This window comes from Somniosus microcephalus, chromosome 2, assembly GCF_052327205.1.
Source record: "Somniosus microcephalus isolate GS21.2 chromosome 2, FLI_Smic_1.0, whole genome shotgun sequence".
Lineage (NCBI taxonomy): Eukaryota > Metazoa > Chordata > Chondrichthyes > Squaliformes > Somniosidae > Somniosus > Somniosus microcephalus.
Window position 1 is genome coordinate 61656697 of NC_140988.1, and position 27845 is coordinate 61684541.

At 41.8% G+C, this 27845-nt stretch overlaps 1 protein-coding gene across 9 annotated transcripts in view; it reads right to left on the bottom strand.

Moving 5' to 3' along the window:
* The window catches only part of bltp1 (bridge-like lipid transfer protein family member 1), a 567108-nt gene that overhangs the window by 514468 nt on the left and 24795 nt on the right, over nt 1-27845 (bottom strand). For all 9 annotated transcript variants that reach the window (XM_086009761.1, XM_086009749.1, XM_086009753.1 and 6 more), the window contains exons 3-6: nt 18734-18854; nt 12382-12498; nt 11874-11952; nt 10561-10625 (exon numbers count right to left, since the gene is read on the bottom strand). In XM_086009761.1, the coding sequence (XP_085865887.1) occupies nt 10561-10625; nt 11874-11952; nt 12382-12498; nt 18734-18836 (364 nt within the window). In that variant the 5' untranslated portion in view covers nt 18837-18854. The remainder of the gene's footprint in view (nt 1-10560; nt 10626-11873; nt 11953-12381; nt 12499-18733; nt 18855-27845) is intronic.

The window sequence follows — 27845 nt, forward strand, 5'->3', positions numbered from 1 at the left end:
TAAAATATACAAAATAATACACTATTGGCGATGTAGTGTCGTGTGTGTACAGGTCATGCTTCCATCACATGGAGCATCAGCAAAAATGTACTCACCCTGTTGCAATCGTGCTGATCGACCGCAGTTCGACACAGAGATGAATGCCCTTTATTTCTCTGCATAGAACAATGCCACGTTTACCGTCGGATGTGTGGAAGCATTTTACCCCAGGCATTAAAGATGGAAAGACTGTGTACATGTGCAAACACTGTAGAAAGCCATATGTAAAGAATGCCACAAAGATGCAGCAGCATTTATCCAACGATCTTGGATCACAAAAGGTCTTTGCAGTAGTTACTGACAATGCTGCGAATATGAAGGCTGCTTGGGCTCAAGTGGAGGAGGCCTACCCTCATATTACGGCTATTGGGTGCGCAGCTCATGGGCTTAACCTGCTCCTCAAGGACATCATGGGTTTGAGAACCATGGAAGCACTGTACAAGAGAGCCAAGCAAGTTGTTAAGTATGTCAGGGGAAAACAGGTAGTTGCAGCAACCTACAACTCCAAGCAAATGACAAAGAACAAGAACACCACACTGAAGCTGCCCAACAACACTAGATGGGGTGGTGTTGTCATAATGTACAACAGCCTTCTGGAGGGTAAGGAGTCGCTGCAAGAAATGGCAATATCCCAGTCTGGGGATATGGAAACCACCATCAAGAAAATACTGCTGGATGATGTGTTTTGGGAGAGAGTGGTTAGCAGCCTTAAACTACTCTCACCAGTAGCATCTGCAATTGCTCAGATTGAAGGAGATGACGCTGTCTTGTCAGATGTTCTCAGGCTTTTTACTGATTTAAAAGAACAAATCAGCATTGCCCTACCCACATCCCTGCTGCTCAAAGCAGAGGAGAAGGCAATTGTTCAATTCATACAGACGCGTCAAGAATTTTGTGTCAAGCCGATTCATGCTGCAGCATACATGCTGGACCCAAAGCATGTTGGGAGACCAATACTTTCTGGAGAACAGATCAACAGCGCTTACAGTGTGATTTCTACCCTCTCACACCATCTCAATCTGGATGTGGGCAAAGTTCTGGGAAGTCTGGCAAAGTTCTCTACCAAGCAAGGTCTTTGGAATGGGGATGGGATATGGGAATCATGCAAGCATATCAGTGCACATACCTGGTGGAAGGGGCTTTGTGCATCTGAGGCCCTGTCACCTATTGCATCGGTGATACTCCAAATCCCACCTTCATCAGCGGCCTCTGAACGAAACTGGTCACTTTTTGGGAATACGCATACAAAGGTGCGCAACAGGCTGACTAACAAGAGAGTGGAGAAACTGGTGGCTATCTGGGCGAACCTACAACTTATTGAGCCAGATACAGAAGTGTCCACCACACAGCTAGACACTGACACAGAGGAGGAAATGGACACGTCAGAGCCAGAGTCAGAGAATCAGGAGGAGCAATGAGGAGTAGAAGACTCAGAAGACTCATGAGTAGAAGACTCAAAGGGACAAAATAAGGACAAATTACAGGCTAAATAAGCTGACGCTCTTTTTATTTTATTTTAGATGGGTCTTTTTTGTGGGGGTTCAATAAAGTTCAAAATTATAACCTAAATAAAGTTTTGAAAGCCTGTTTTTATATGTATGGAACAGTATGTCTATTTTGACGACAAAGATAATATAAGGGTCAGAGACAAAAACCATCAGTGTGCAAAAAAACTCAAAATTCCCATAAATTCCCAAAAATTCCCATGGAAAGTTTCCTCTTTTAAAAATTCCCAGAAATTTGCAACCCTACTTCGGCCCCATTACACTCAAAAAGATAGGCACGACCTTTTCGTTTGCCACCGCATTCGCCAATACAAAATAGTCAAAACGTTCCGTATAAGCGCTCCATTGCTCCACATTTTCATCAAAATCACCGATGTTTCCTAATATAGTAGCCATCTCACGTTTCAAATTAAAATTTCTGTTTACTCACTGCACCCGTAACGTTAATGTGATGCTGCAATCTCTGTTCCGAGTGTTTTATAATCGAAAACAAGAAAGTTCCCACAACGCAGATTCATCCGATCCTCGTCGCCACTTGTTGTGTCGGTACCTTTCTACCTAGACACAATTAGAACTCAGAACCCAGAGATTCAAACATGAAGTGCTTTATTCAGGAAGGAAAGGGAAGTTCTGGGGAGTTCCGAACAAAGAGAGCTAAACTTAACCAAGAGAACACCCAACCATTTATCTGCTGTGACAGCGCCACCACAGGTGGGAGGAGAACACACAACACCCAGAGCTAGCAATTTTTGTATATATTCAGCTCACACACCAGAACTCTAAAACAGATACCAATATTATAGTACAACCACTCCAAAGTCAGCAGTATTATTATTGCGCAATTGACCCGACATTTTTTTAAATTCGATTTTCTTGTTCTACCATCCCTTCCTCCTCCATTTCTCTTGTTCCCCATTCTCTCTGCTGTTACTACCTTAACTTTAATTTTACTTACCATCTAAGCTAACCTAATCTGAAGTATTTCAAATATTCTTCCTAAAACTTTCTTTTCCCTTTCTCATGTCCATTTTGGAGCTAGGAGCAACTTCCGAAACAGTAGCCCTTGATTGGCTCAAAATGCACTCAGCCAATTAAAATCCCAAAGTAATACATAGAAGTCACAACACAGAAACAGGCCATTCTGCCCAACCACACGAGGAAATAGGTCTAATCACATTTACCCACCGTTCCCATATCCTTTCAACCCCATTTCCTTCATCCACTTATCCAATCTAATCTTGAATGTTGACATAGTTTCTGCCTCAACCATCAACTCGAAGTGAATTTGACAACTCTCTGCATAAAGAAGTTTCTCCTGTCCTTCATTCTAAAGCTCAAATTTAATTTTAAATCTATGGTCCCTCGTTCTTGGCCCTAGTGAAAAGACTGACATGGTTGTGTCAGCGTGCTGCTGCATGAGTTAATTTATCAGCAGCCACAGAGCTGGACCATGCCTGGGCAAGTTAACTTCTGGAGACAACTAAAATTTTAGGAACACAGGAACAGGAGTAGGCCATTCAGCCCTTTGAGCCTATTCCGCTATTTAATTAGATAAAATATTTTCTCTCTAACTACCCTATCAACTCTAATAAATTTTAAATCAAAAAAGTTCCATCAACTGTTTTAAAAATGAAATAAAAGTGTCAATGATTTCAGCACTGAACTGTTCCATCACAAAATTATTGGCATAAACTAACTGCACGGAGAGAAAAGCTTTAATCACTTCTACATACCCTCTGTCTCATTATTTTAAAAGACTTGCATTTATATGATGCTGTTCACAACCTCATGATGTCCCAAAGCACTTCACAGCCAATGAAGTACTTTTGAAGTGCAGTCACTGACGTAACATAGGGAAACACAACAGCCAATTTGCACACAGCCAAGGTTCCACAAACAGCAATGAGATAAGTGGCCAGATAATTCGTTTTTAGTGATGTTGGCTGAGGGATAAATATTGGCCAGGACACCAAGAGAACTCCCCTGCTCTGCTTCTAATAGTATCATGGGATCTTTTAAATCACCTGCGAGAGCAGATGAGGCCTCGGTTTAACATCCTATCTGGAAGACAGCAGCTCGAACAGTACACCCCCAGTACTGCACTTAAGTTCCAGCCTAGATTATGTGCTCAAGTCTCTGGAGTGGAGCTTGAAACCATGACTCAGAGGCAGAGCACCACCAATGAGTCACGTCTGAACCCTAATTTGTTCCTCAACTGCGCTTTACCATGTACTTTAAAATAAAAATTTTACCAAGCACAACGCTATCACGCATGCACATGCCAACTCAGCATTTTTTGTGTACATGTCTGACAGACTTTTAGTGGCTGCACGTTGTTGTGTTACTGCTGCTCAGCTCCAAAGGCAGACAGTATGTAACGCAGTTATCAACACTGGTCACTTTCATAATATTCACCATACAATGTCAAATAAAAAATGTAGTTCACAGAAATTACTAAAGAACCCCAACAATATTCCTGAAAATAATCTTTCCAAATTTTAAATACATTTTGTAAACATGGCAATATAAATATTTGGTCAGTGCACATCGACCCCCTACGCTCACTGGGGTTGTTATTTTAAACCCAAATGCCCCACTGATATGAGCACAATAAAAACAAGTGACATGGTAATAACCAAGTTTAAAAACTTTAATGTACAACTTTACTGTACAAATGTTATTTCAGAAAATTCTTTTGTAGTTGGGACTCAGCAATAGCTTTTATTCCCATATTGTATACCAAACCATCTTCATTCCCTCCATCGCCCCACACTTTAAAAAGAGAGAACTACTTTGTTTCTCTTTAAACAGGAAAGCCATACCTAACCTAACAGCATTGTAGGTGCATCTTCACCACACAGACGGCAGTTCAGGAAGAAGGCAGCTCACCACTACCTTCTCATGGGCAATAAATGCCAGTCTTGCCAGTGATGCCCACATCCAGAGAATGAATATTTATCAAAAGAACATTCTAATAATAGGTTAAATTGAATTGCAAGAACTGTTTTTCTCTGGTAACAAAGAGAAATTCTGTTCATAAGAGAGGTCAAGGACCTTTCATGGACTTAACTTTGATCCAAAAGCTCCCATACAAATTGGAATAAACTTTATCCTAGTCAATCAAAACAGGCATTTTCAGTATAATTTTTGTTATTTTAGTAAATTCTCTTCAATGACTACCAATGCAACTTAACATTAAAGTATTATACTTACCAACTGGTCCATTTAATAAAGATGTCTTCAAAATATTCAACTTGCACAAAAATATATTGCCTCACCTCTGAAATGCCCTCTCTTTCCATACATCATTCCCAAACCGAATGGGCAAGCAGGCAACCTGTTCCCAGGCATTTATCAATGCCACAGATTGCTTGGCACCACTCTCCGATAGTACAACTACAATTCAGAACTCAGTCACAGGGAATCGCTAGTCACTAAAAGAATGTCATGTCACTGTATTTATTCCTCAGATAATTAAATCTGCAAGTATGAGGAAACTGAAAGATCTCTTGGCATTAGGGTCAGTTTTGCACTGTCCTACTAATTAATGCTGATGATATTCCACATATTTCCTCTGATAAACATCTGAACTCAACTGGAGAAAAAAATCTGACCAGTTTATTCATATTTGGTTTAAATGCTCAATGACCAGAATAAACTCCTTCAACTTAACATATAATTAGAAATTATCTGATTAAAAGGGGAAGGCATGGGCACAATCACATTAGTGAGGGGAGGTGGAGGAGGTGAAGTGCGCTTAATGGCATTTTGTTTGTTATAATTAAAAACACTATTTAACTTGGCTACAAGGTAGCAAAAATGTGACTTTTAATTCCTCACAGCTCAATGCAGACCCACCACTCAAACTATGAGGGAGTCAATCAGGTACTTAAGCAAGCATATCCATCAAGTCAACAGGAGTTCTCATCAGGACTCAATGCCATTCAACATTGGTTTGGTATTGCTGTTCACTAGGCCTGAACTGATTTTTCAAGTTGAACTTGACAACAACAGGAAAACATCCCAAGGCACTTCCAAGCAGCATAATCAGACGAAAATTGACAGAGCCAAAGAAGATATTGGGAGTGACTAAAAGCTTGGTCAAAGATGTAGGTTTTCAGGATGGTCTTATAGGAGGTGGAGAGACAAAGAGGTTGAACAAGGCAATTCCAGAGCGTAGGGCATAGACAGCTGAAGGCATGGCTGCCAAAGGTGGGGTAATGGGAGTGGGAGATGTGCAAGAGGTCAGACCTCGAGCAATGCAGAGTTCTCGGACAGTTGTAGGGCTGGAGGAGGTTACAGAGATGGCGGGGGTGGGGGGTGAGGCCTTGGAAGGATTTGAACATGATGATGAGCAAGCAGGACTTGTAGAATACAGGCAGCAGAGTCTTGAAGCTTATGGAGGGTGGAGGATAGAAGGCCGGCCAGGATAGTAGTAGAATAAGGAGAGGTAGGTAAAGTTAGTTAACACATTGTTTATCACTTCTGAGACCAGAGTCCAGGGTCACACAAAGAATGGTCACTTGGGTCACGTATTGGAGTGGGCAAGTCAGTGACTATGGAACCATATCCCATGGAATCAGTCCCTCCAGGAGGAAAGGGCAGCAAAAAAATCAAAGAAAAAGGTGATAGAAAAAGATTTGCCATATATTAGTTGACTTTTTTTTTCCCCATTGAGAAAAAAGTAGTCTATAAAGGTCTGGAATCTCTTGCACTCGAGATATAATCAGCTTTGTTACTAAATGACCATATAGAAATCATAGAAACCTACAGCACAGAAGGAGGACATTCGGCCCCTCGTGCCTGTGCTGGCTCTTTGAAAGAGCAGTCGTGCTTAATCCCACATCCCCACATGTTGTCTGTAACCCTGTAAGTTCTTCATCCTCAAGCACCTTTCCAACTCCCTTTTAAAATTATTTATGGAATCAGCTGCCACCACCTTCTCAGGTAGAGTGTTCCAGATCCCACCATCTCAGTGGAAACATTTCTCATCATCTCCCCTCTAGATCTTTTTCCAATGATCTTGAATCTACAACCTCTAGTTATTGACCCACTCGCCAGAGGGAATATGTTTTCCCTATTTACTCTATCAAAACCTCTCATCATCTTGAAAGCCTCTATTAGGTCACCTCTTAACCTTCTCTGTTCCAAGGAGAACAGCCCCAACTTTTCCAACCTCTCCTCATAACTGAAGTCCCTCATCTCTGGTAAAATTCTGGTAAACCTCCTCCGAACCCTTTCTAATGCCTTTACATCTTTCTTAACATAAGAAATACAAGCAGCAGTAGGCCATTAGGCCCTTCAAGCCTGCTCCACCATTCAATAAGATCAAGGCTGATCTTCTACCTCATCTCCACTTTCCTGCACTATCCTCATATCCCTTGATTCCCTTAATATTCAAAAATCAATCGATCTCTGTCTTGAATATATTCAAAGACTGAGCCTCCACAGCCCTCTGGGGTAGAGAATTCCAAAGATTCACCACCCTCTGTCAGGAAATGTCTCATCTCAGTCCTAAATGGCCAATCCCTTATTCTGAGACTGTGACCCCTGGTTCTAGACTCCCCAGCCAGGGGAAACATCCTCCCTGCATCGACCCTGTCAAGCCCTGTAAGGATTTTGTATGTTTCAATGATGTCACCTCTCATTCTTCTAAACTCTCGAGAATATAGGCCTAGTCTACACAATCTCTCCTCCTAGGACAACCCCCCATCCCAGGAACCAGTCTGGTGAACCTTCATTACACTCCCTCTATGGCAAGTATATCCTTCCTTCGGTGAGACCACCAAAACTGTACACAATACTCCAGGTGTGGTCTAACCAGAGCCCTATATAATTGCAGTAAGACGTCTTTACTCTTATACTCAAATTCTCTTGTAATAAAGGCCAACATACCATTTGCCATGTTCTTGCCCACTCACTTAGCTTGTCTATATCCCCTTGAAGCCTCCTTGCATCCTCCTCACAACTTACATTCCCACGTAGCTTTGTATCATCAGCAAACTTGGATATATTTTGTGAATAGCTGAGGCCCATGCACTGATCCTTGCGGTACCCCACTAGTTACAGCCTTCCAACCCAAAAATTACCCATTTATTCCTACTCTCTGTTTTCTGTCCGTTAACCAATCCTAGTATATTACCCCAATCCCATGAGCCCTAATTTTGTTTAATAACCTCTTGTGCGGCATCTCATTGAATGCCTTCTGAAAACCCAAATTCACCACGTCCACTGGTTCCCCCTTATCTAGTTACAACCTCAAAAAAACTCTAACAGATTCGTCAAAGACGATTTCCCTTTCATAAATCCGTGTTGACTCTGCCCAATCCTATTATTATTTTCTAAGTGCCCTGTTACCACGTCCTTAATAATAGATTCTAGCATTTTCCCAACTACTGATGTCAGACTAACTGGTCTGTAGTTCCCCGTCTTCTCTCTCCCTCCTTTCTTAAATAGCAGGGTTACATTTGCTACCTTCCAATCTGCGGGAACCGTTCTAGAATCTATGGAATTTTGGAAAATGACAACCAATGCATCCACGATCTCTATAGCCACCTCTTTCAAAACCCTAGGATGTAGGCCATCAGGTCCAGTGGATTTATCAGCGTTCAGTCCTATTAATTTCTCCAGTACAATTTTTTTTTTTAACCAATAATTACTTTCAGTTCCTCATTCTCACTAAGCCCTTGGTTCACCACTATTTCTGGGAAGTTTTTTACATCTTCTTCCGTGAAGACAGACACAAAGTATTTGTTTAATTTCTCTGCCATTTCCTTAATTCCCATTATAATTTCTCCTGTCTCAGTCTGTAAGGGACCCACATTTACTTTCGCTAATCTTTTCCTTTTTACATACCTATATAAAAGCTTTTACAGTCTGTTTTTATGTCTCTCGCTAGTTTACTCTCATATTCTATTTTCCCTTTATCAATTTCTTGGTCCTCCTTTGCTGAATTCTAAAATCCTCCGAATCCTCGGGCTTACTACTCTTTTTGGCAACATTATAAGCCTCTTCCTTTGATCTAATACTAACTTTTACTTCTCTTGTTAGCAACAGTTGGACCACTTTTCCTGTGGGGTTTTTGTGCCTTAAAGGAATGTATATTTGTTGTAAATTATATATTAATTTGTTGTAAATTATATATTAATTCTTTAAATGCTAGCCATAACTTGTCTACCATCATACCTTTTAATGTCGTTTCCCAATCTACCTTAGCCAACTCGCCCCTCATACCTATGTAGTTTGCTTTGTTTAGATTTAAGACCCTAGTTTCGGTTTAACTGAATCATTTTCAAACTCAATATAAAATTCTATCATATTATGGTCACTCTTCCCTAAAGGCCCCTTTACTACAAGGTTATTAATTAGCCCTTTCTCATTGCACAATACTAGGAAATACCTGTTCCTCAACATACTGATCTAGAAAACTATAATGCATACATTCCATCAATTCATCCTCCACACTGTTACTGCAAATTTGGTTTACCCAGTCTATATGTAGATTAAAGTCCCCCATGATTACTGTATTACCCTTGTTACACGCACCTTTAATTTCCAGATTTATACTCTGCCCAACATTACAACTGCTGTTTGGGGGTCTATAAACAACTCCCACCAATGTTTTCTGCCCCTTGCTGTTTCTTAGCTCCACCCAAACTGATTCTACTTCTTGACTTTTGGAGCCAAAGTCCATTCTCTCTACCGTCTTTATCCCATCCTTTATTATCAGGGCTACCCCTCCTCCTTTTCCATTTTGCCTATCTCTTCTAAAAATTAAGTATCCTGGAATATTTAGTTCCCAACCTTGGCCACTTTGCAACCACTTCTCCGTTATGGCTATTAGATCAAACCTGTTAGAAACGCAGATAGAAATTATTTCCTGAAGTGTGGTGCCCAGAACTGTCCACAATACTGCAGCTGAGGCCTAACCAATGATTTATAAAGTTCTAGCATGATCTCTTTGCTTTTATATTCTATTCCTCTATTTATAAACCTAAGTAACCCATATGTTTTTCTAACCACCTTATCAACTTGTCCTAGCACCTTTAAGGATTTGTGTATATGGACACCAAGATCTCTCTGATCATCACTTTTCAAAATCATGCCATTTATAGTATACTGTCTTTCCATATTAGTCCTCCCAAAGTGCATCACTTAACACTTCTCAGCACTGAACTCCATCTGCCATGCTTCTGTCCATTTCACCATCCCATTCTGTCTATGTCATCCTGAAGCCTATAACTATCCTCATCATGATCTACTACTTTGCCAAGTTTCGTATCATCTGCAAACTTTATAATGCTACTCCCTATACTCGAGCAATGGACCCAAAACCGATACTTGGGGAACACCACTGCAAACCACCTCCCAGTCTGAAAAATTGATATTGATTCACTCTGTTTGAAATCAACATCATCACCATGCTTATGGAAGTGTGTAAAATAAGCCATGCAGCTATTTGGAACAACAGGACAAGAAATGGATGCATATGTCACAACTATGTACTGCTGTGCATTCTTTAAGATTATTCTGCTTATGATTGCCTTTATGTAACTTTTCATATAACCTTGGAAGAGTCAGTATCAGCACTGCTAATGTTCATGTGTGTGCGTGCGTGCTAATAACCTAACAACCTTACTCATGTCATTATTATTTGTGCAGAATGGGAATTTGCAAACAGGTAGGCATTTTCTGAAGAGGTTAAACAGAGAAATGGTGTTGACGTGATAACGAAACAACCTGGTGACCATAATCAGAACAATGCACAGATGACTGTGTTTTCAGTTGACTAACAGATGAGACTGGTTAGTGTTTTGCAGTTATGTATCTCAGGAATGACAACTCCTGTGAAGATAGAGAAGGGGAAAGAGAACATATATCCAGGACATATATTGATATTAATTGTACACTAAACCATTAAACTTAAGAAGCCAAACAATGATTTTTGAGTTAAGAACTAGCCACTACTCAACTAAGTTATGAACATGAAAGACAAACTACAGAATTAAAAACTCACCATGCTGCTTCTGTTTAGGATTGTATATTTTCCACCATCTGAAGATGAGAAATCCGTCTTGGATTCTAACAGAGTAAACATTGCAACAGAGCATACAACACTGCAGTAAGTAAAACTTTTGTCTTAGTGTTCATTGCGATAGTTGCACGACTGTTGAATAATATATTCCATTTCATTGAATACTAGCACTTTTTTTAAAAAAGGAGATTGAAATTTAAGTTTGATATTTAACTTTGAGGTGTTGTATAGAAACATTTAGTGGAAGCTTCCATGATAAACTCCAGAAGGTACGAGGTTAGATTAGTAGTCAGTGCTGAGATAACTAATCTCCACAGTGCAGTGCTACAAAACGGCACACTGTCCTCGGCAGTGGAGGGAAAGTTAGCAAGGGTTCCTGCTCCCAATTGATACCTAGTGACTCCTGCTGGAAAGCACACATGTATAGACATCAGGCGAGTGCAGGACTAGGACCCAGCTGTGGGGTCATCAAATAGCACATGGTTACGAGCTCAAATGGCCATCATTCATGCAGTAAGGTACTGGATGGCTGAAAGCATCCTAGAATGATACTGCAGCATAAGTCAATAATTTCAATAGGGGATGGAAAGAAAGGGAACAAAATTGAAAAATAAATTACATACATTAAATTAATATATTGCAAATATTTTAGAAAGTCTGTTGGAGAATCTGATCAATAATATCAAAATTACATTTCAAACCATAATTATGTGGCGCTTAGCCACATTGCAAAAAACATCAATGTTACGTTTTTTGCAATGTGGCCTTTTGCTCCAAAACCATAGCCAGGATCTAGTATTGTCATTTATCTCAAATACTGTACACAAACTTTTATTCATACTACATTAGCATCCTGATCCAGGCTTTAATAAGTAGAAAAATTGCAATAAATGCTATATAATATAAAGATATAAATTTAATAAAGAAAACATAGGTTGCAAATCCTAATATTTCAGTGAAGTAACGCTCATTCTAATTACCCTTACCCTAACACAGGACCAATGTGACCTTCAAAGCAACGTCTACAGCATAGTGTAATGGAGATTGCAAAACAGAAAATTAAGAACTAAATTATAGTACTATGTATTTATTCCTTATATTTTTTAAAAGGAGTCTTAAACCAAAATACTCAAGCACTATTTGCCACTTTGCACATGTAAACGTTTGGAAACAACCTCAAGGCACTTGTTCCATTGTGACCTGGACCCTATCCTTCAATTCATATTGTACAGTATTCAAAGGGAATTTATGCTGTAATTGTTTAACTTTCAGCTTCCACGTGACTCAGCTCTTACCTGATAGACACGTCTTCATTAATATAATAAATTTCACGAAACATGACCTTTCCAGACAGCACAGAGAATGAAAATGAACCTATTGGAAAGGTAGACAATTAATCAGTTTTGTCTGATACAGTAACATCAAAAGATTTGTTAGAATATGAAGAAACGAGATTTAATTTGTCATCTGTGCTCACAGGATATATGGCTCATATTTGAATAACTTTGTGCTCAACTGATAACATTTTTCACATTTTATATTTCTGTTGTGTACTGTTCCACAGTTGTAAATTGATTGGAAGCCAGGAAATCATTTACATAAATACATATTCTAAAAATGTTTTTCTATATTCTTTTAAACTTTAAGAGCTTCAGTAGAGTGGCAGGGAAACAGAATGTTTTCAATGAAAGAAAAATTCATTTGTCCTGACTCAGGGATAGAGCAAAAGAAATATTAATATGTTTTCTGAGTAAATTCTCAAACTGCCTCTGTGTAGGTGATAAACTAATAAATAAAACTTACCAATGTGGACATATCCATTTTTATAGAGTCTGTTGAGCACCAGAGTTAGTATCAGTCCTACATTACGGGAATTGTAGTAAGTCAGATAAATGATCCATCCACATGATAAGATTGTAGCTGTAAAGAAAGAACTTGCATTTATCTAGTGCTTTATCACATCACTCAAAATGCTTCACATCCAATGAATTACTGTTTGAAGAGCTGCCATTGTTTGTAAACACAGCAGAAGATTGTACATAAGTCCTGCAAACAGCAAATGAGATGAATGACCAGTTAATCTGTATTTGGCAGAGTTGGTTGAGGGAAGAATGTTGGCCAGGGCTACAGAATAACTCCTTCAATCTTCTAATAGTACCATGAGATTTTTAATGTTCAGTTGAGCCATTGGAACAGACGGACAATTTAACATCTCACTCGAAGAATGGCACCACAGACCTTCTAGCAGTCCCTTAATACTGCAGCAGAATGTCAGCCAAGATTATGTACCCAAGCTCAAACCCAAAAACTTTCTGACTTATGTAATACCCACTGGAAATGTTATGTATGCTAAGTATGGTTATCAATCTTTAACTTAGACACTATTATCATTGTTATAAATCCCTGGGTTAAAGTTGACCATGTGAAGGTACGGCAAGAACTTTTAAGGACACAATGTGACTAAGAGCATACTTTCCATAATTCTGCACCAGTATCAACTGTTGCAGACAGTGAGGCTGCGCAGTCTCCAGGCAGAAACCCCAGGAGGAAGGGGTGGAGTCGGGTTTAAGAGCGGGAAAAAAGAAAGAGCGACTGGAAGAGAAGAGGGCAGGAGCTCTGAAAAGAGGGCTCAGGAGGCAAATGGCTGCCGCATCCCGTCCCGGGCTTCCAAACTCGGCCGCCGCCCTTCGTATTAGTAGCTCTGCATCCAGAACTCAAAGTGGGATTCAGTGATCGTGAAGAGAATTCAACGAAGGGGTTCGGAGTCGTAAGTCTTGCAGACATTATACATACCATGAGCTCCAACTTAAGCGCGCCAACGAAAGAGTGCACTCGAATTTGGACACAAGGACAGATTCTCCTTTGAATCCATGTAAATGGAGAATGTATGTTTATTATGTCTAGATTCATTCTAATGTATGCAAATGTCTAATTTAGTTCATTGACCTGTAATCTTCTTATACTGTCTGACGTTAAAACTATAAAGTAAGATAGTTAGAATTAAGCCATTGTAGTAGTGATCTCCTTACTGGACTATAGAATACTGTCTACAACAGAGACCACATCTCACATATATCTAGAGAACCGTGAAGGGGTTACACTTAGAACAAACAACTTCTGAAATGTTGTAACAATCCTCAAATTACTCTTTAATAGATAGAAAATTCAAGAAAATAAGCATGTTACAATTATACATATAAATATATAAAATAATTTAAACCATTCTGACATGCAAGCTAAAGAGAAAGTTTCTATTATAAAGTAGAGTAATTTCCTGCAGAGGTTATTATCAAATCTCGCTTCTGTTCTTAAAGTTACAACATAATCCAGCCTTACAAATATTTCTGTAAATCATTGATGACTTTAAAAGTAATTTTGGAAACTCGTAAAAAAAAGTCAAACTTTTTTTGTGATCCATTACAGATGACTTCTCATAGAACCATAGAATTTATGGCACAGAAGGAGGCCATTCGACCCATCGTGTCTATGCCGATTGAGGCATAAACATTCTGTAAACAAGCAGAAATCCAAGGGTCATACACATCCTTCCCAGTCCAGTGGTGCAATTTCTAGAGTGAAAACCTGATTACACTAGTTCCATATATTAGGTAAAGCAGAACCTCAGGGCACTAGTAAGGGGCACTCAACTATTGCAGTGCATAAAATATGGGATTACACAGGCTTACATAGGATATACAGCACAGAAACAGGCATTCAGCCCAACCAGTCCATGCCGGCGTTTATGCTCCACTCGTCTAAATCTATCAGCATAACCCTCGATTCCCTTCTCCCTCATATGCTTATCTAACCGCCCCTTAAATGCATCTGTACTATTCGCTTCAATCACTCCCTGTGGTAGCAAGTTCCACATTCTCACCACTCTTTGGGTAAAGAAGTTTCTTCTGAATTCCCTATTTGATTTCTTGGTGACTATCTTATATTGATGGCCTCTAGTTTTGCTCTTCCCCACAAGTGGAAACACTCTCTCTGTATCTACTCTTTCAAAGCCTTTCATGATTTTAAAGACCTCTATTAGGTCACCCCTCAGCCTTCTCTTTTCAAGAGAAAAGAGACTTTTAGATGGATTTTAAATGTACCCTCTATAAGTGCTACATTTAATGGGAGAAATGTATGTTCTGGTTTAGAGTTAAAAGGAGGGAGGGTTGTATTATATGCAGGTCATACCCTCTTTCAAATTTCCCTCCGAGCAATTTCTCTAAAGGTGGTGGACCCAGGACATTATCTGCTGTTAGCTCCACTTTCCCAGCATTGCAATACATAAAAACAGCAAATTTCTCTCTTGATTTCCATCCAGGATCCCGCTGTTAATTTAGAGTCAGACATAACCAACCTGGATTACATCCAGAAGAAGGAAATTTAAAATCTGGGGCGGGGGGGAGCAGGAGCTGGGACTAAAAGCAACAGGGAGGTTCGCTATTTAAATATAATAGCACGAGAAGAGTGAGGCAATAGTGGATAAGAATGACATATCAAGGGAAAAAAAATTATTTGTGGATGTCAGCCTCACAGAAGTGGCAGAAAAATTGTAATGCTGTCCTTTGTTTTATACAAGATTCATGGGTTTTCTTTTGGGGGTGGTGGGGGGGGGGGGGGGGCGGTCGGAGAGAGAAAAGAGAGAGCGAATAAATAAGTCTATGTAAATTCACCTTACACCCAAGTACAAATGGTAAATCCACATCCATAACAGAGTGGGCTAACTGTATTTAAGCAAGAAGTTCAATACAAACCAAACAAACCCTCAAGAGGTCTGGTATCAGGAGTAACATGTACACACGTTCATGAACAATTCCTCCACCACAGAGGGCCATACGAAAGCTGGTGTATATAAGAAATAAAGCAACAGAATGATACAAGAAAAAGGAAGGAGGAAAAGAAGAAAAACTTAACTGAATCACTACTCATGTGCCCTAATTTACTTCACAAGAAGGACACTATGGTCATGCCTCCCAGAAGTGCAAGCGGCTACTGCTAATTCATCACCTTTCCTGAAGGCACGAACCTATGCAAAAATATTATTCACATGATCACCAACTGTCCTCCAATAACTTGCAGCTATTCTTCACTTGAGATTAGGCAACAAGTGCTGGCAGGATATTTCATCGTGGAGGGTATCATCACCAAGCCCAATCCTGTCCCTGTCCCCCTCCTCCTCCCTCCATCTTCCACACCCCTCTTTCCGCACCCCCCCCCCACCCGTCTTTTCCATACCACACCCTGCCCTTCCCCACATGAAAAAGCCAATTCAACTATGGCAAAATAGAGAGAGAACATAAATATAACAGCAGATAAAAAGAACAATGAAACAGTACTAATTTTAAAAGCCAGTGTGAAAGGAAAACATTGCTCATTCACAAGTCATTTCCATTTCACAATCTTAAATCAAAATCAACAACACTGATCAAATATGCTGCATTCATTAATCCAGAAACTTCTGCATTTTTCCTCAGACAAATGCAATTCAGATCTGGTAAAACACTAATGTATTGTATACGTATTTCACCAAAGCCCGAAATTAAAATAATAATCTTACTGACATCACAATCCAGAAACATATTTCAAAACCCTACCTAGATGGCTCCCAGATGACATGCCAGATGATTAAAATTCAGAACCAAGTTAAACTTCTCAGGTAGACTATATATTCAAATCCTTGAATCAAGCAGGTCTGGATTACTCCAGGGTGTTGTTGATGACTAGCCTAGCAGTTTGGCTCACTAACGGAACCAGGACAGGGAAGACCACTCACTGAGGATTGGCATTCTTCCCACTTGGTTCCAGTTAACCCTGTAACGGGTAAAGTGTTCCTAGTTGCATACATTGGTAGTAGCTGACCAGTATTTGGCACTGGTAACCTATGTGTTTTTGCTGGTTAAACTTTAACAGTGACCGTGTGTATACTTGGAGATCCCCAAGCCTCAGCTCTGCCAGCCTGTGCCTAAATTTCTAGACCGGAATGTCAAATTCAATTTACATGGTGGGCCTGCTGACTTCCTGGTACTTAGCATGGACCACATTCAGCAAAGGTTATTTGGACACACTGGGGTCGAAATTGGTACACGTCTCACCATTTTTGGGGCATAAAACAGGTGCAATGTATAGCAATTTCTGGGCGTGAGGTCTTGAACCTAATCTGTGTTGGTGGCATTAATCCTCACTGTTTTCAGCATCCCAGGCCGTCTCCTGAAATCAGCGTTGGATCAATTTAAATATGCAAATAAGGCTTACCCCTTATCCTTAGAATGTGACCCCTGCACCTGTTTTAGGACCATTCTGCAAAATACATGAAAACCTAGGTTGAGCAGACTTGTTTTTGCCAGTTCTACAGCAGCCTAAACTGCGATTTTTAAAGAAACCGCTGGAGGCCGCAAAAGAAACACAGATAAAGCTAAAGAAAGCTTTTTAGAGTGCTCCTCCCAACTCCACAGCACTACTACTACTACGGCAATAGTTTGGGAAAAGGGGACGTGCAACGAAACCTGGGTGTTCTTGTGCACCAGTCGCTGAAGGTAAGCATGCAGGTGCAGCAGGCGGTTAAGAAGGCAAATGGTATGTTGGCCTTCGTAGCGAGAGGGTTCGAGTACAGGAACAAGGATGTTTTGCTGCAGTTGTACAGGGCCTTGGTGAGACCACACCTTGAGTATTGTGTGCAGTTTTGGTCACCTTATCTGAGGAAGGATGTTCTTGCCATGGAGGGAGTGCAGCGAAGATTCACCAGACTGATACCTGGGATGGAAGGAACGACGTATGAAGAGAGACTGGGTCGATTAGGCTTATATTCGCTAGAGTTCAGAAGAATGAGAGGGGATCTCATTGAAACTTATAAAATTCTAACAGGACTGGACAGACTAGATGCAGGAAGGATGTTCCCGATGGCGGGGGAGTCCAGAACCAGGGGTCACAGTCTAAGGATAAGGGGTAAGCCATTTAGGACTGAGATGAGGAGGAATTTCTTCACCCAGAGAGTGGTGAACCTGTGGAATTCTCTACCACAGAAGGCAGTTGAGGCCAATTCATCAAATATATTCAAGAAGGAGTTAGATATATTTCTTAAGGCTAAAGGGATCAAGGGATATGGGGAGAAAGCAGGGACAGGGTACTGAATTTAGATGATCAGCCATGATGTCATTAAATGGCGGAACAGGCTCGAGGGGCCGAATGGCCTACTCCTGCTCCTATCTTCTATGTTTCTATACTTGGCCCTCCTGCATCTCACTCCTCCATGTATTGGAGTTTGTGATGCTCCTTGAGTGCAATGAGAATCCTCAGTCTCTGTCCCCATTTTCCCACCAGTGAAAATAATCTTTCACTGTTTACCCACAGTAAGGTCCCCAGGTTTCACTCACCCCTTTACTGGCAGCTCCTCTCTCGGTGACACTCCCACTCACCATATTGCAGCTCCTGACTCTGCAGGAGATGCTAGGCCTCACGCCCACCCCATCCCTCTCTCCCACACCCACCCAAGCACAAACGCCCCCACCCCACATTCCATAGTCTGCCTCTCTCCCCCCAGCCCATCACCCTCTCCCCAACCACCAGCCCGGTTACCCTCTCCCTTTGCCCCGAGCCCAAATCTCCTAACTGCCCCCCAGTCCCAATCTCAGTCTCCCCAGCCCCGCAGTCCTCCAAACTCCCTCCGCTGGGGCGCGAAGTTTAAAAACTGCTTTTCACAGCCCGGGAGATTCGTATCTCATTTCAGGACACAGGGCAACACTAAGAGCAGGACACCATGGGCCATATGTTTGACACCCCTATTCTAGACTTAGGTAAGTGGAGGATGTTCCTATGGAGGAAAGTGTTTCCACTCTATAGCAGGCAAGCAGAAATTCTACAAGTGTAGATTTCTCAGTAGATTGGTTTCAAGACTCCTAAACATGTCCACTTAAGACAGACAAATTGGTTGACTATAAAAATAAACTCCTACCCAGTGTAACAAAGAGATGAAGACCACACCCCTCCCCCCAGGGAGGAAGGGAAAAGTCAGAGAGGGTATCCATCTAATTGCCACAAATAATTCACTGGTGGAAGAAACTATAAAATCATTAGTGAACTAATCAACTGCCATTTCAACAGAGGGAATAAAACTGGGAGAAAAGATTTAAAACAGCTTAAATTTAAAACAAATGTAAACACTCACCAACAAAGAGCCACACAACATTAGAATTATGCTCTGTGAGAAAACCTTCCAAATCTGTAAGGGATGGGACAATGCTCTCATTTTCTCTTGAATGATGTTCCATTATTGTGTTAAGTAGGAGCTGCGGGGGGGAAGAAGAAGAAAGAAACGAGTTAAACCTTTTTAACATAACTGTATTGAAGAACATGTTGAGCTGCATTAAAAGAGACTGTTCTAGAACTGAGCACCTGCTGTATGCTTGCCTAGTGAGGGATGGGAAAATAAAAACTCCCCCCTCAAAATACTTGTTTACCTCATTACTATGTAGAAATAATGTTATCCATAGTGTCATATATTGCCAAGGAGTCAAACAGCCAACAAATGGCCAGGCTAAAGATACTTAACTATCAACCTGTAAATTTCAAGAACGACGACACCACAATATAGCAATGACAAAATTGAAAATTGTCCAAATCACAGCTACTTATATGCATTATACAGCATTACTCAAGCTAATTCTGCAGGCTGTTTGCTTCACCTCCATTTTGTATGCATCATCCCCGTGCCTTACTCAACCATTTTCACAATGTTTTGTTCTTTTGCCTTGTTATTGCCTCATTCAAACAAACAACGGTTTTGGTGGTCAATGTATTAACTGCTCCTCTGTGACAGGATGACTTGACTTCCGCCCTGCTGTTCCTTCCCCTGCCGTATAGTTGTGCTTAGTCCATCTTCAAGTTCTGATGAAGGTTCAACAGCCAAAGCTTTAACCTGACTTGGTTTTTTTTCCACGAGGGATTTCATTCATCTGTTTTTATTTATTTGACTCTTACCTGTTAAACTCCCCCTCCCCTCTGCACTTGGTTCAGTCCAAGAAGCTGCTTTTATATTGGTTTCTTGCCATTTTAATTGCTGCCAGCTCCTGACATGTGGGTCTTGTGCAGCCAGCAGCAACTGCAAGGTAAACGTGCTGAATCCACCAAGGCCACTAGCTGGGATATCATTTTCTTTCTTCAAGTATCATAAAAATTTTATTACTGAGATATCTTCACTGTTGTCCTCCCTCAGCCTCTGCACCGAACGACTTCTCATCCTCGGTGATTTCAACCTCCATCTCAATTCATCATGCTCTCTCTCCTCTGAGTTCACTAGCCTCCTATTCTCCCTTAATCTCTCCCTCCATACAAGCTCCCCAACCCATATTCACGGCCACCCCCTCGACCTTGCCATCTCTCGTGGCCTCGCTACTCCCATTGTGTCAATCGCAGATAAGGTCATCTCTGACCACTTCCTCGTATTGCTGTCCATCCACATCCCCCTTCCACCCACCCCCAACCCTACTTCCTTCTGTGTCCACCCCTGGAAAAAACTCTTTCCCAACTCTCTTACAACTGCACTTATGAAATTCCAACTGTCTAGCCTTAGGCCCTCCATTCACCATGACATTTCTGCAGCTACCGATCTACTCAACCACACCCTCACCACCACCTTTAATGTCCTAGTTCCTACTAAAACAATTACTCTCACTCACCCTGGTCATTCCCCCGGTACGGCTCTTATCTTCGCTCCCTTAAGTCCAAGGGACGCAAACTTGAACGGATATGGCGGACAACTGGTTTAGTCATTCACCGCCAGATCTGGCTGGACCAGATAAAGCACTGGTCCTGCTCTCATTTTCCAAAATTGCCCACTATTCCAGAATCATTCTGGAATGCAAAGATAAACCCCGGCTCCTATTCTCTACTGCTAACCATCTTCTTAAACCCCTCTCCCGTCTCCTCCACCCTCACCTCTGATAATAAGTGTAAGGAGCTCATGGACATCTTTGTCTCTAAGATTGAGACCATCCGTTCAGCTTCCTCTGCCACTTCCCTTCCTTCCCCTAGTCCACTGGGCCAAAGTTCCTCTAAGGTTCCCCCATGCCCTAGCCCTGAACTCACATCTTTCTCCAGTTTCTCTCCGATCTCCCCTCATGAACTCTCTGCGCTCATCTTGTCCATGAGACCCACCTCCTGCTCCCTTGACCCTATTCCCACCAAACTGCTGAGCACCCAACTTCCTTTTCTAGCTCCCATGTTAGCTGATATGGTTAACGGTTTTCTTTCCTCAGGTACTGTCCCCCTCTCCCTCAAATCTGCAGTCATCACCTCTCTTCAAAAAACAACCCTCGATCCCTCAGTCTTTGCAAACTACCACCCCATCTCCAACCTCCCTTTCCTCTCCAAAGTCTTTGAACGTGTTGTCGCCTCCCAAATCCGTGCCCATCTTTCCCACAGTTCCATGTTTGAATCCCTCCAATCAGGTTTCCGCCATTGCCACAGTACCGAGACGGCTCTCATCAAAGTCACAAATGACATCCTTAGTCCCGATTGGAGGCTTCCTGCGGGCGGATGCCTCCGATCGGAAAAAAATCTACGAACTTACCTGCTGGTTCTGTAGATCCCGAGGCTTGCGATCTTGGGCCTCTCCTCTTCGAAATGCGCAGAGGCCCACGTATCCCAGGGGCGCATGTGGTTCACAAGCGTCCCTGGGATCACGTGGGCCAGGCGAACCAATGAAAGAAGGGAATCACCCTTCATACTTTTGAAAGTTCTCTACGCACAGAACTGTCAAAAGTATGAATAGGGATCACATTTAAAAACACACTAAAACATGAAATAAATTAAAAAACATTACATATTTAAAATTAATTAAAATTACATTTAATTAGATATTTTAATCAAAAATTTAATTTTTTGAAAACAAAATTAATTATTTTTACAGGGCTAAAAATAAACTTACCTTTTTGAAGAGTATTTTTAATTTATAAATTAGTTATCAAATTTCATTTTTCTGTTTTTTTAAACTCTTAAGCTGGTAAAAGCAGGCGCACCTCTCCACCCGCAGAGGCACTTTTCTTGTGCATGGGGATGATCTGTCAAGAGAATTTTTGACAGATCGCAAGTATAGGTTTTCAGCGCGCCTGAAACCGGCACTTGCGCAGCCTCTACGGACGCGTACGCACCCGTAGGGGTCGCAAAATCTGGCCCTTTGTGACTGTGACAAAGGTAAACTATCCCTCCTCGTCCTTCTTGACTTGTCTGCAGCCTTTGACACGGTTGACCACTCCATCCTCCTCCAGCGCCTCGCCACCGTCGTCCCGCTGGGTGAGACTGCACTCGCCTGGTTCCATTCTTATCTATCTAATCGTAACCAGAGAATCACCTGCAACGGCTTCTCTTCCCGCTCCCGCATCGTAACCTCTGGTGTCCCCCAAGGATCTATCCTTGGCCTCCTATTTCTCATCCACATGTTGCCCCTTGGCGACATCATCCGAAAATAAGGCGTCAGTTTCCACATGTACGCTGATGACACTCCGCTCTCCCTCACTACCTCTTCTCTCGACCCCTCCAAGGTGTCTAAATTGTCACAGACTGCTTGATCGACATACAGTTCTGGATAAGCAGATATTTTCTCCATTTATATATTGGGAAGACCAAAGCCATTGTTTTCGGTCACCGCCACAAACTCCGTTCCCTAGCCACTGACTCCATCCCCCTCCCTAACATCTGTCGGAGGCTGAACCACACTGTTTGCAACCTTTGTGTCATATTTGACTCTGAAATGCGCTTCCGACCACATATCCGCAGCATAACTAAGACCGCCTATTTCCACCTCCGTAACATCACCCGTCTCCACCCTTGCCTCAGCACATCCACTGCTGAAACCCTCATCCATGCCTTTGTTACATTGAAACATAGAAGATAGGAGCAGGAGTAGGCCATTCGGTCCCTCGAGCCCGCTCCACCATTTAATGAGATCATGGCTGATCATCCAAACTCAGTACCCTGTCCCTGCTTTCTCCCCATATCCCTTGATCCCTTTAGCCTTAAGAAATATATCTAACTCCTTCTTGAATATATTTAATGAATTGGCCTCAACTGCCCTGTGTGGCAGAGAATTCCACAGCTTCACCACTCTCTGGGTGAAGAAATTCCTCCTCATCTCAGTCTGAAATGGCTTACCCCTTATCCTTAGACTGTGACCCTGGATCTGGACTCCCCCGCCATCGGGAGCATCCTTCCTGCATCTAGTCTGTCTAGTCCTGTTAGAATTTTATAAGTTTCAATGAGATCCCCTCTCATTCTTCTAAACTCTAGCGAATATAAGCCTAATCGACCCAATCTCTCCGCATATGTCATTCCTGCCATCCCAGGTATCAGTCTGGTGAATCTTCGCTGCACTCTCTCCATGGCAAGAACATCCTTCCTCAGATAAGGCAATCAAAACTGCACACAATACTCAAGGTGTGGTCTCACCAAGGCCCTGTACAACTGCAGCAAGACATCCTTGCTCCTGTACTCAAATCCTCTCGCTATGAAGGCCAATATACCATTTATCTTCTTAACCGCCTGCTGTACCTGCATGCTTACCTTCAGCGACTGGTGCACAAGGACGCCCAGGTCGCGTTGCACTTCCCCTTTTCCCAATCTATAGTTACCTCTAGACTTGACTATTCCAACGCACTCCTGGCTGGCCTCCCACATTCCACCCAACATAAACTTTAGGTCATCCAAAACTCGGCTGCCTGTGCCTGCCTGCCGTTCGTCCATCACCCGTGCTCGCTGACCTACATTGGCTCCCGGTTAAGCAACGTCTCAGTTTCAAAATTCTCATCCTGGTTTTCAAATCCCTCCATGGCCTCGCCCCTCCCTATCCCTGTAATCTCCTTCAGCCCCACAACTCCCAGCCCCCTCCCCACCGCCAAAATATCTGCGCTCCTCTAATTCTGCCCTCTTGTGCATCCCTGATTATAATCGCTCAACCATTAGTGGCCGTGCCTGCTGTTGCCTAGGCCCTAAGCTCTGAAATTCCCTGCCTAAACCTCTCTGCCTCGCTACCTCTCTTTCCTCCTTTAAGACGCTCCTTAAAACCTACCTCTTTGATCAAGCTTTTTGGTCACCTGTACTAATTTATCCTTGTGTGACTCGGTGTCAAATTTTTTTGTCTTAAAATACTCCTGTGCAGCGCCTTGGGACGTTTTACTGCGTTAAAGGTGCTATATCAATGCAAGTTGTTGTTGTTGTTTGAAAAAAAATTAAACTGGGTCTCCCCAATAGCTGGCCTTAGTGTCGCGGTGGCTGGCCTTAAGTGCACTTGGCAAGCTAACTTGAGGGTTGCCACCAGCTGTAAGAGAACCATACGTCAGGAACCAGCAAGAAAGCAACATAAAAGCAACTATAGAAGGAATGTGTTTATTTCCCAATACCTATATGGAACGATCCAAGTCTAAATATTAGACACTCTTGCTGCATTCCAAATACCGACAGCATTGCCAGCGACTTCTGTTTTATTAATTTACACCATTTAGTTTTCTTCCCCCAGTCAGCAGATCTCCCTTTGTACTAGTGGCAATGTAAATTATAGAGTGTGTATCGAAGTGGCTTCATTGCAACGAGGAAGGCAACCTCAGCCCACACAATGGGACATGTCTAACCTAACAACTGATGTCCAACAATAAGAACTTGAACTGACTGCGCATGCACAATCTTTATATCGCTGAAACTATTGCACTCGGTTCAATATACACTATAAACGTCAGTGATCTCCCCTGTATATTGATGGGACAAACCAATTGGCAGACCCCCTGATACTTCCCCCCAGGCAGCCAAGACCCCCAGTTGAGAACCCCTGGTCTACAAGCCTCTGGATAGCAGCAATGAAGTGGCAGAATGCATTAGTTCAGAGATTAGAGGCTTATAGCAAAAGCCAAGTTGTTTTAATGGGAGACTTTAATTTTCACATAGACTGGGTAGAGTAGCTCAAGTCAGAAAGGTAGTGATTTCCTGAGTACATTCAAGATAGTTTTCTGGAGCAGTATGTTCTAGAACCAACAAGAGGGCAGGCCATGCTGCATTTAGTAATGAGCCAGACTTGGTTAATAATCTAACAGTAAGGGAACATTTATCGAACAGTGAGCAAAATATAATCAAATTCAATGTTGGGTTTAAAAAAAGAGAAACTTAACACAGTTACTAAGATTCGAGATTTTGGTAAGGCTAACCTTAACGGGATGAGTCAGAGACTAACAGCAGCAAACTGGTCAAAACTGTTATCGGGTAAAACTACAGATGAACAGTGGGAAATGTTCAAAAAAGAATTTATCTTTATAATTCTGGGCACCGCACCTTAGAAAGGATATATTGGCCTTGGAAGGAGTGCAGTGCAGATTCACCAGAATGTTACCAGGGCTCCAAGGGTTAGAATATGAGGAGAGATTACATAAACTAGGCTTGTATTCCCTGAAATACACAGGTTAAAGGATGATCTGATTGAAATTTTTAGGATTTTGAAAGGAAGTGATAGGGTAGAGAGAAGTTCTTCAGAGGCATAGTCAGTTGGCTATTTTAACAGACTGCAGGATCAGATAGTAAAAATTATAAAAGAAAGACTTGGATTTATACAGCGCCTTTCATGACCTCAGGACAGCCAAAGCGCTTTACAGCCAATGGAGTACTTTTGAAGTGTAGTCACTGTTGTATTGTAGGATCATGATTAATACTACTTAAATGACGATACCATCTTTCCTTCAAACCACGTGGTCCGATATGACTGTATGCAAAGAAGCAGGTAATGCAATTTGTTTAATGAATAGGAAAGCTGACAAGAGTGCTTTTCCACTATACTGAATTTCTTTAAATGTGAAAGAAAATCAAGTGATGGGGTGATGAGGAGGAAAGTACTCTTTGCTCAAAGTATTTTTTGTGGAAACAGTTATTTTTCCTGTATGGACACCCCTTGAATCAGACCTCCCTCCAAGTATACATTCAGAATAGCTCCGTAGGAAACATCAGTAACCATAGCTTAATTCGAGCCCGACAGCCTGTCCATAGCCATTCGACCCTGTGAAACCATGCTATCAGCTGTAAAATGTGCTGACAGCAAAATTCTCCATGATTAAGCAGTTCTCAAGGTTGAGTAAAAATCACAGCCTCAGCTGCTTATGGAGCTTCCCCAGAACACATGGGCATTCTCGCCACAATAACCTAACAGGCAGAGAGACCCAGCATGATGATCTCCATGCACGAATTTGAACGGAGCACTGGAGAAGCAAGATTGAAGTGCAAAGAGCATGCACAGAAACCTCAACATTAGAGGATGAAAGACCTCAACAACTGCAGTTATATGTTGAAACGGTGCTGTAGAACTTCTCACTTTTTCAGTAATTATATTTCTACAAAAAAATTTCCCTGTAAAAAATAAACTTCACTATCTCTCTCTCCCCACCCGAGTTCCAGTGCTCTGCTTCTCCCCGCCTACCTGAGTAGAGGAAGTTACACGCTGGTGCAGCAAGTAGTTCGCATACAGTCAACATGTTCCCTGCACACCAACACTTTAAACGTGTTTTGTTTAAAATTAGAGCTTTTAATGTTCAAACTGCTGTCAAGCAGACTCCATGTTGACTTAACACCAGCCCTTAACTTTCCTCAGTTAGGTGGGTGGTGAGAGACAGATGTTGATGATTTCATAATATAAGTGCTGAGAATGAGTAAGATGCACATGAGCATGCAAAAGTTGAGTGCAAAAGAACAGACTGGGATCAGGATTCAACTCACTCACTGGGAAGCAGAGATTTATCTTGCAATCCTGCTTTGTTCACTGCAATGTGAAAGGCTAAGTCCAGAACCAAGAGCACTGGCCAACTCACTCACCCTCCTGTTTCTTTCTCTGGATTTCCAATTTTCTTCTTGTATACTGCTGGCTTCAATTGTTTGAACTTGGCATGACTAATCCTAACTCCAACAATGAGGAAGCAGCAGAAAACACAGATCATTCAAAACTATCAGCCCTGGAAATTCAAATAGGCAAATCCAAAAGCATTAAAAAAAAACCATCAGCAAAGCCAAAAAGTTCCACTAGTCCTGACAAATTTAAATAGGCAATAATTACTGCTCAAACTGGGGTGCATCACAGCCCCAAAATGAATATGGAGTGTGAATTCCCTTGTCACGTGGGTAACAATGTTGATGTTTTTACAAAGATTTATTTTATGAGGTTATTACTTAAAATGGGCGAGTACTTTAAACAGAAATGACTGTTTCGAGACTTTCATTCTCCTTTAATGAAAGGCTCCACTATGGACATCAAGAGGCTGGCCTGATCATTCATCCCAGACAAGATATGAAGATTATAATATTTATAGTTGACCTTCAACTGAAAAAATTAACAAGTATTTTTGTAGTTCACGTCTGTAAACACAGGGCTTCTATTTCTAGCGTTATTTCTCCACACACGTACATGGGATCAGCTACTTGTAGGAAAATCCACATCAGAGCAGTAGGAGTCTTTCAGAAAGGAAATAGAGTACAACGCCAACATGTTCCCATAAAGGTCAAGGGTGGGACCAACAAGCCCAGGGAACCCTGGATGTCAAAGGATATACAAGAATGGGTTAGCAAAAAAAGGGAGGCTTTTTGCAGATACAAAGGACTAAAAACTGTGAAAGCCCTAGAGGAGTATAGAAAGTGCAGGGGAGAACTTAAAAAAATAAATTAGGAGAGCGAAGAGGGGGCATGAAAAAACACTAGCGGGCAAAATAAAGGAAAATCCCAAGGTGTTTTATAAGTATATTAAGGGCAAGAGGATAACCAGGAAAAGAGTAGGGCCCATTAGAGACCAAATTGGCAATGTGTGTGTAGAGCCGGAAGATGTGGGTGAGGTTTTAAATGAATATTTTGCATCTGTATTCACTATGGAGAAGGACGATGTAGGCATATAAATCAGGCAGGGGGGATTGTGATATACTTGAACAAATTAGTATTGAGGGAGGGAGGAGGTACTAGCGGTTTTAGCAGGGTTAAAAGTGGATAAATCCCCAGGCCCAGACGAGATGTATCCTAGGCTGCTGTGTGAGGCAAGGGAGGAGATTGCAGGGGCTCTGACACGCATTTTCAGAACCTCTCTGGACACATGGGAGATGCCAGAGGACTGGAGGACAGCTAAAGTAGTAGAGGAAACTTTCTGGTATCCGGCACTGACGGGACCGAGCTGGTGCCGGTTGATCAACACTGCCGGAGAAACCAGCGCTAATGTTAAAACATACGGAGCTTCTGAGCTCCGTATCTAGCAACAAACCCTGTTGCTTAGCAATAGC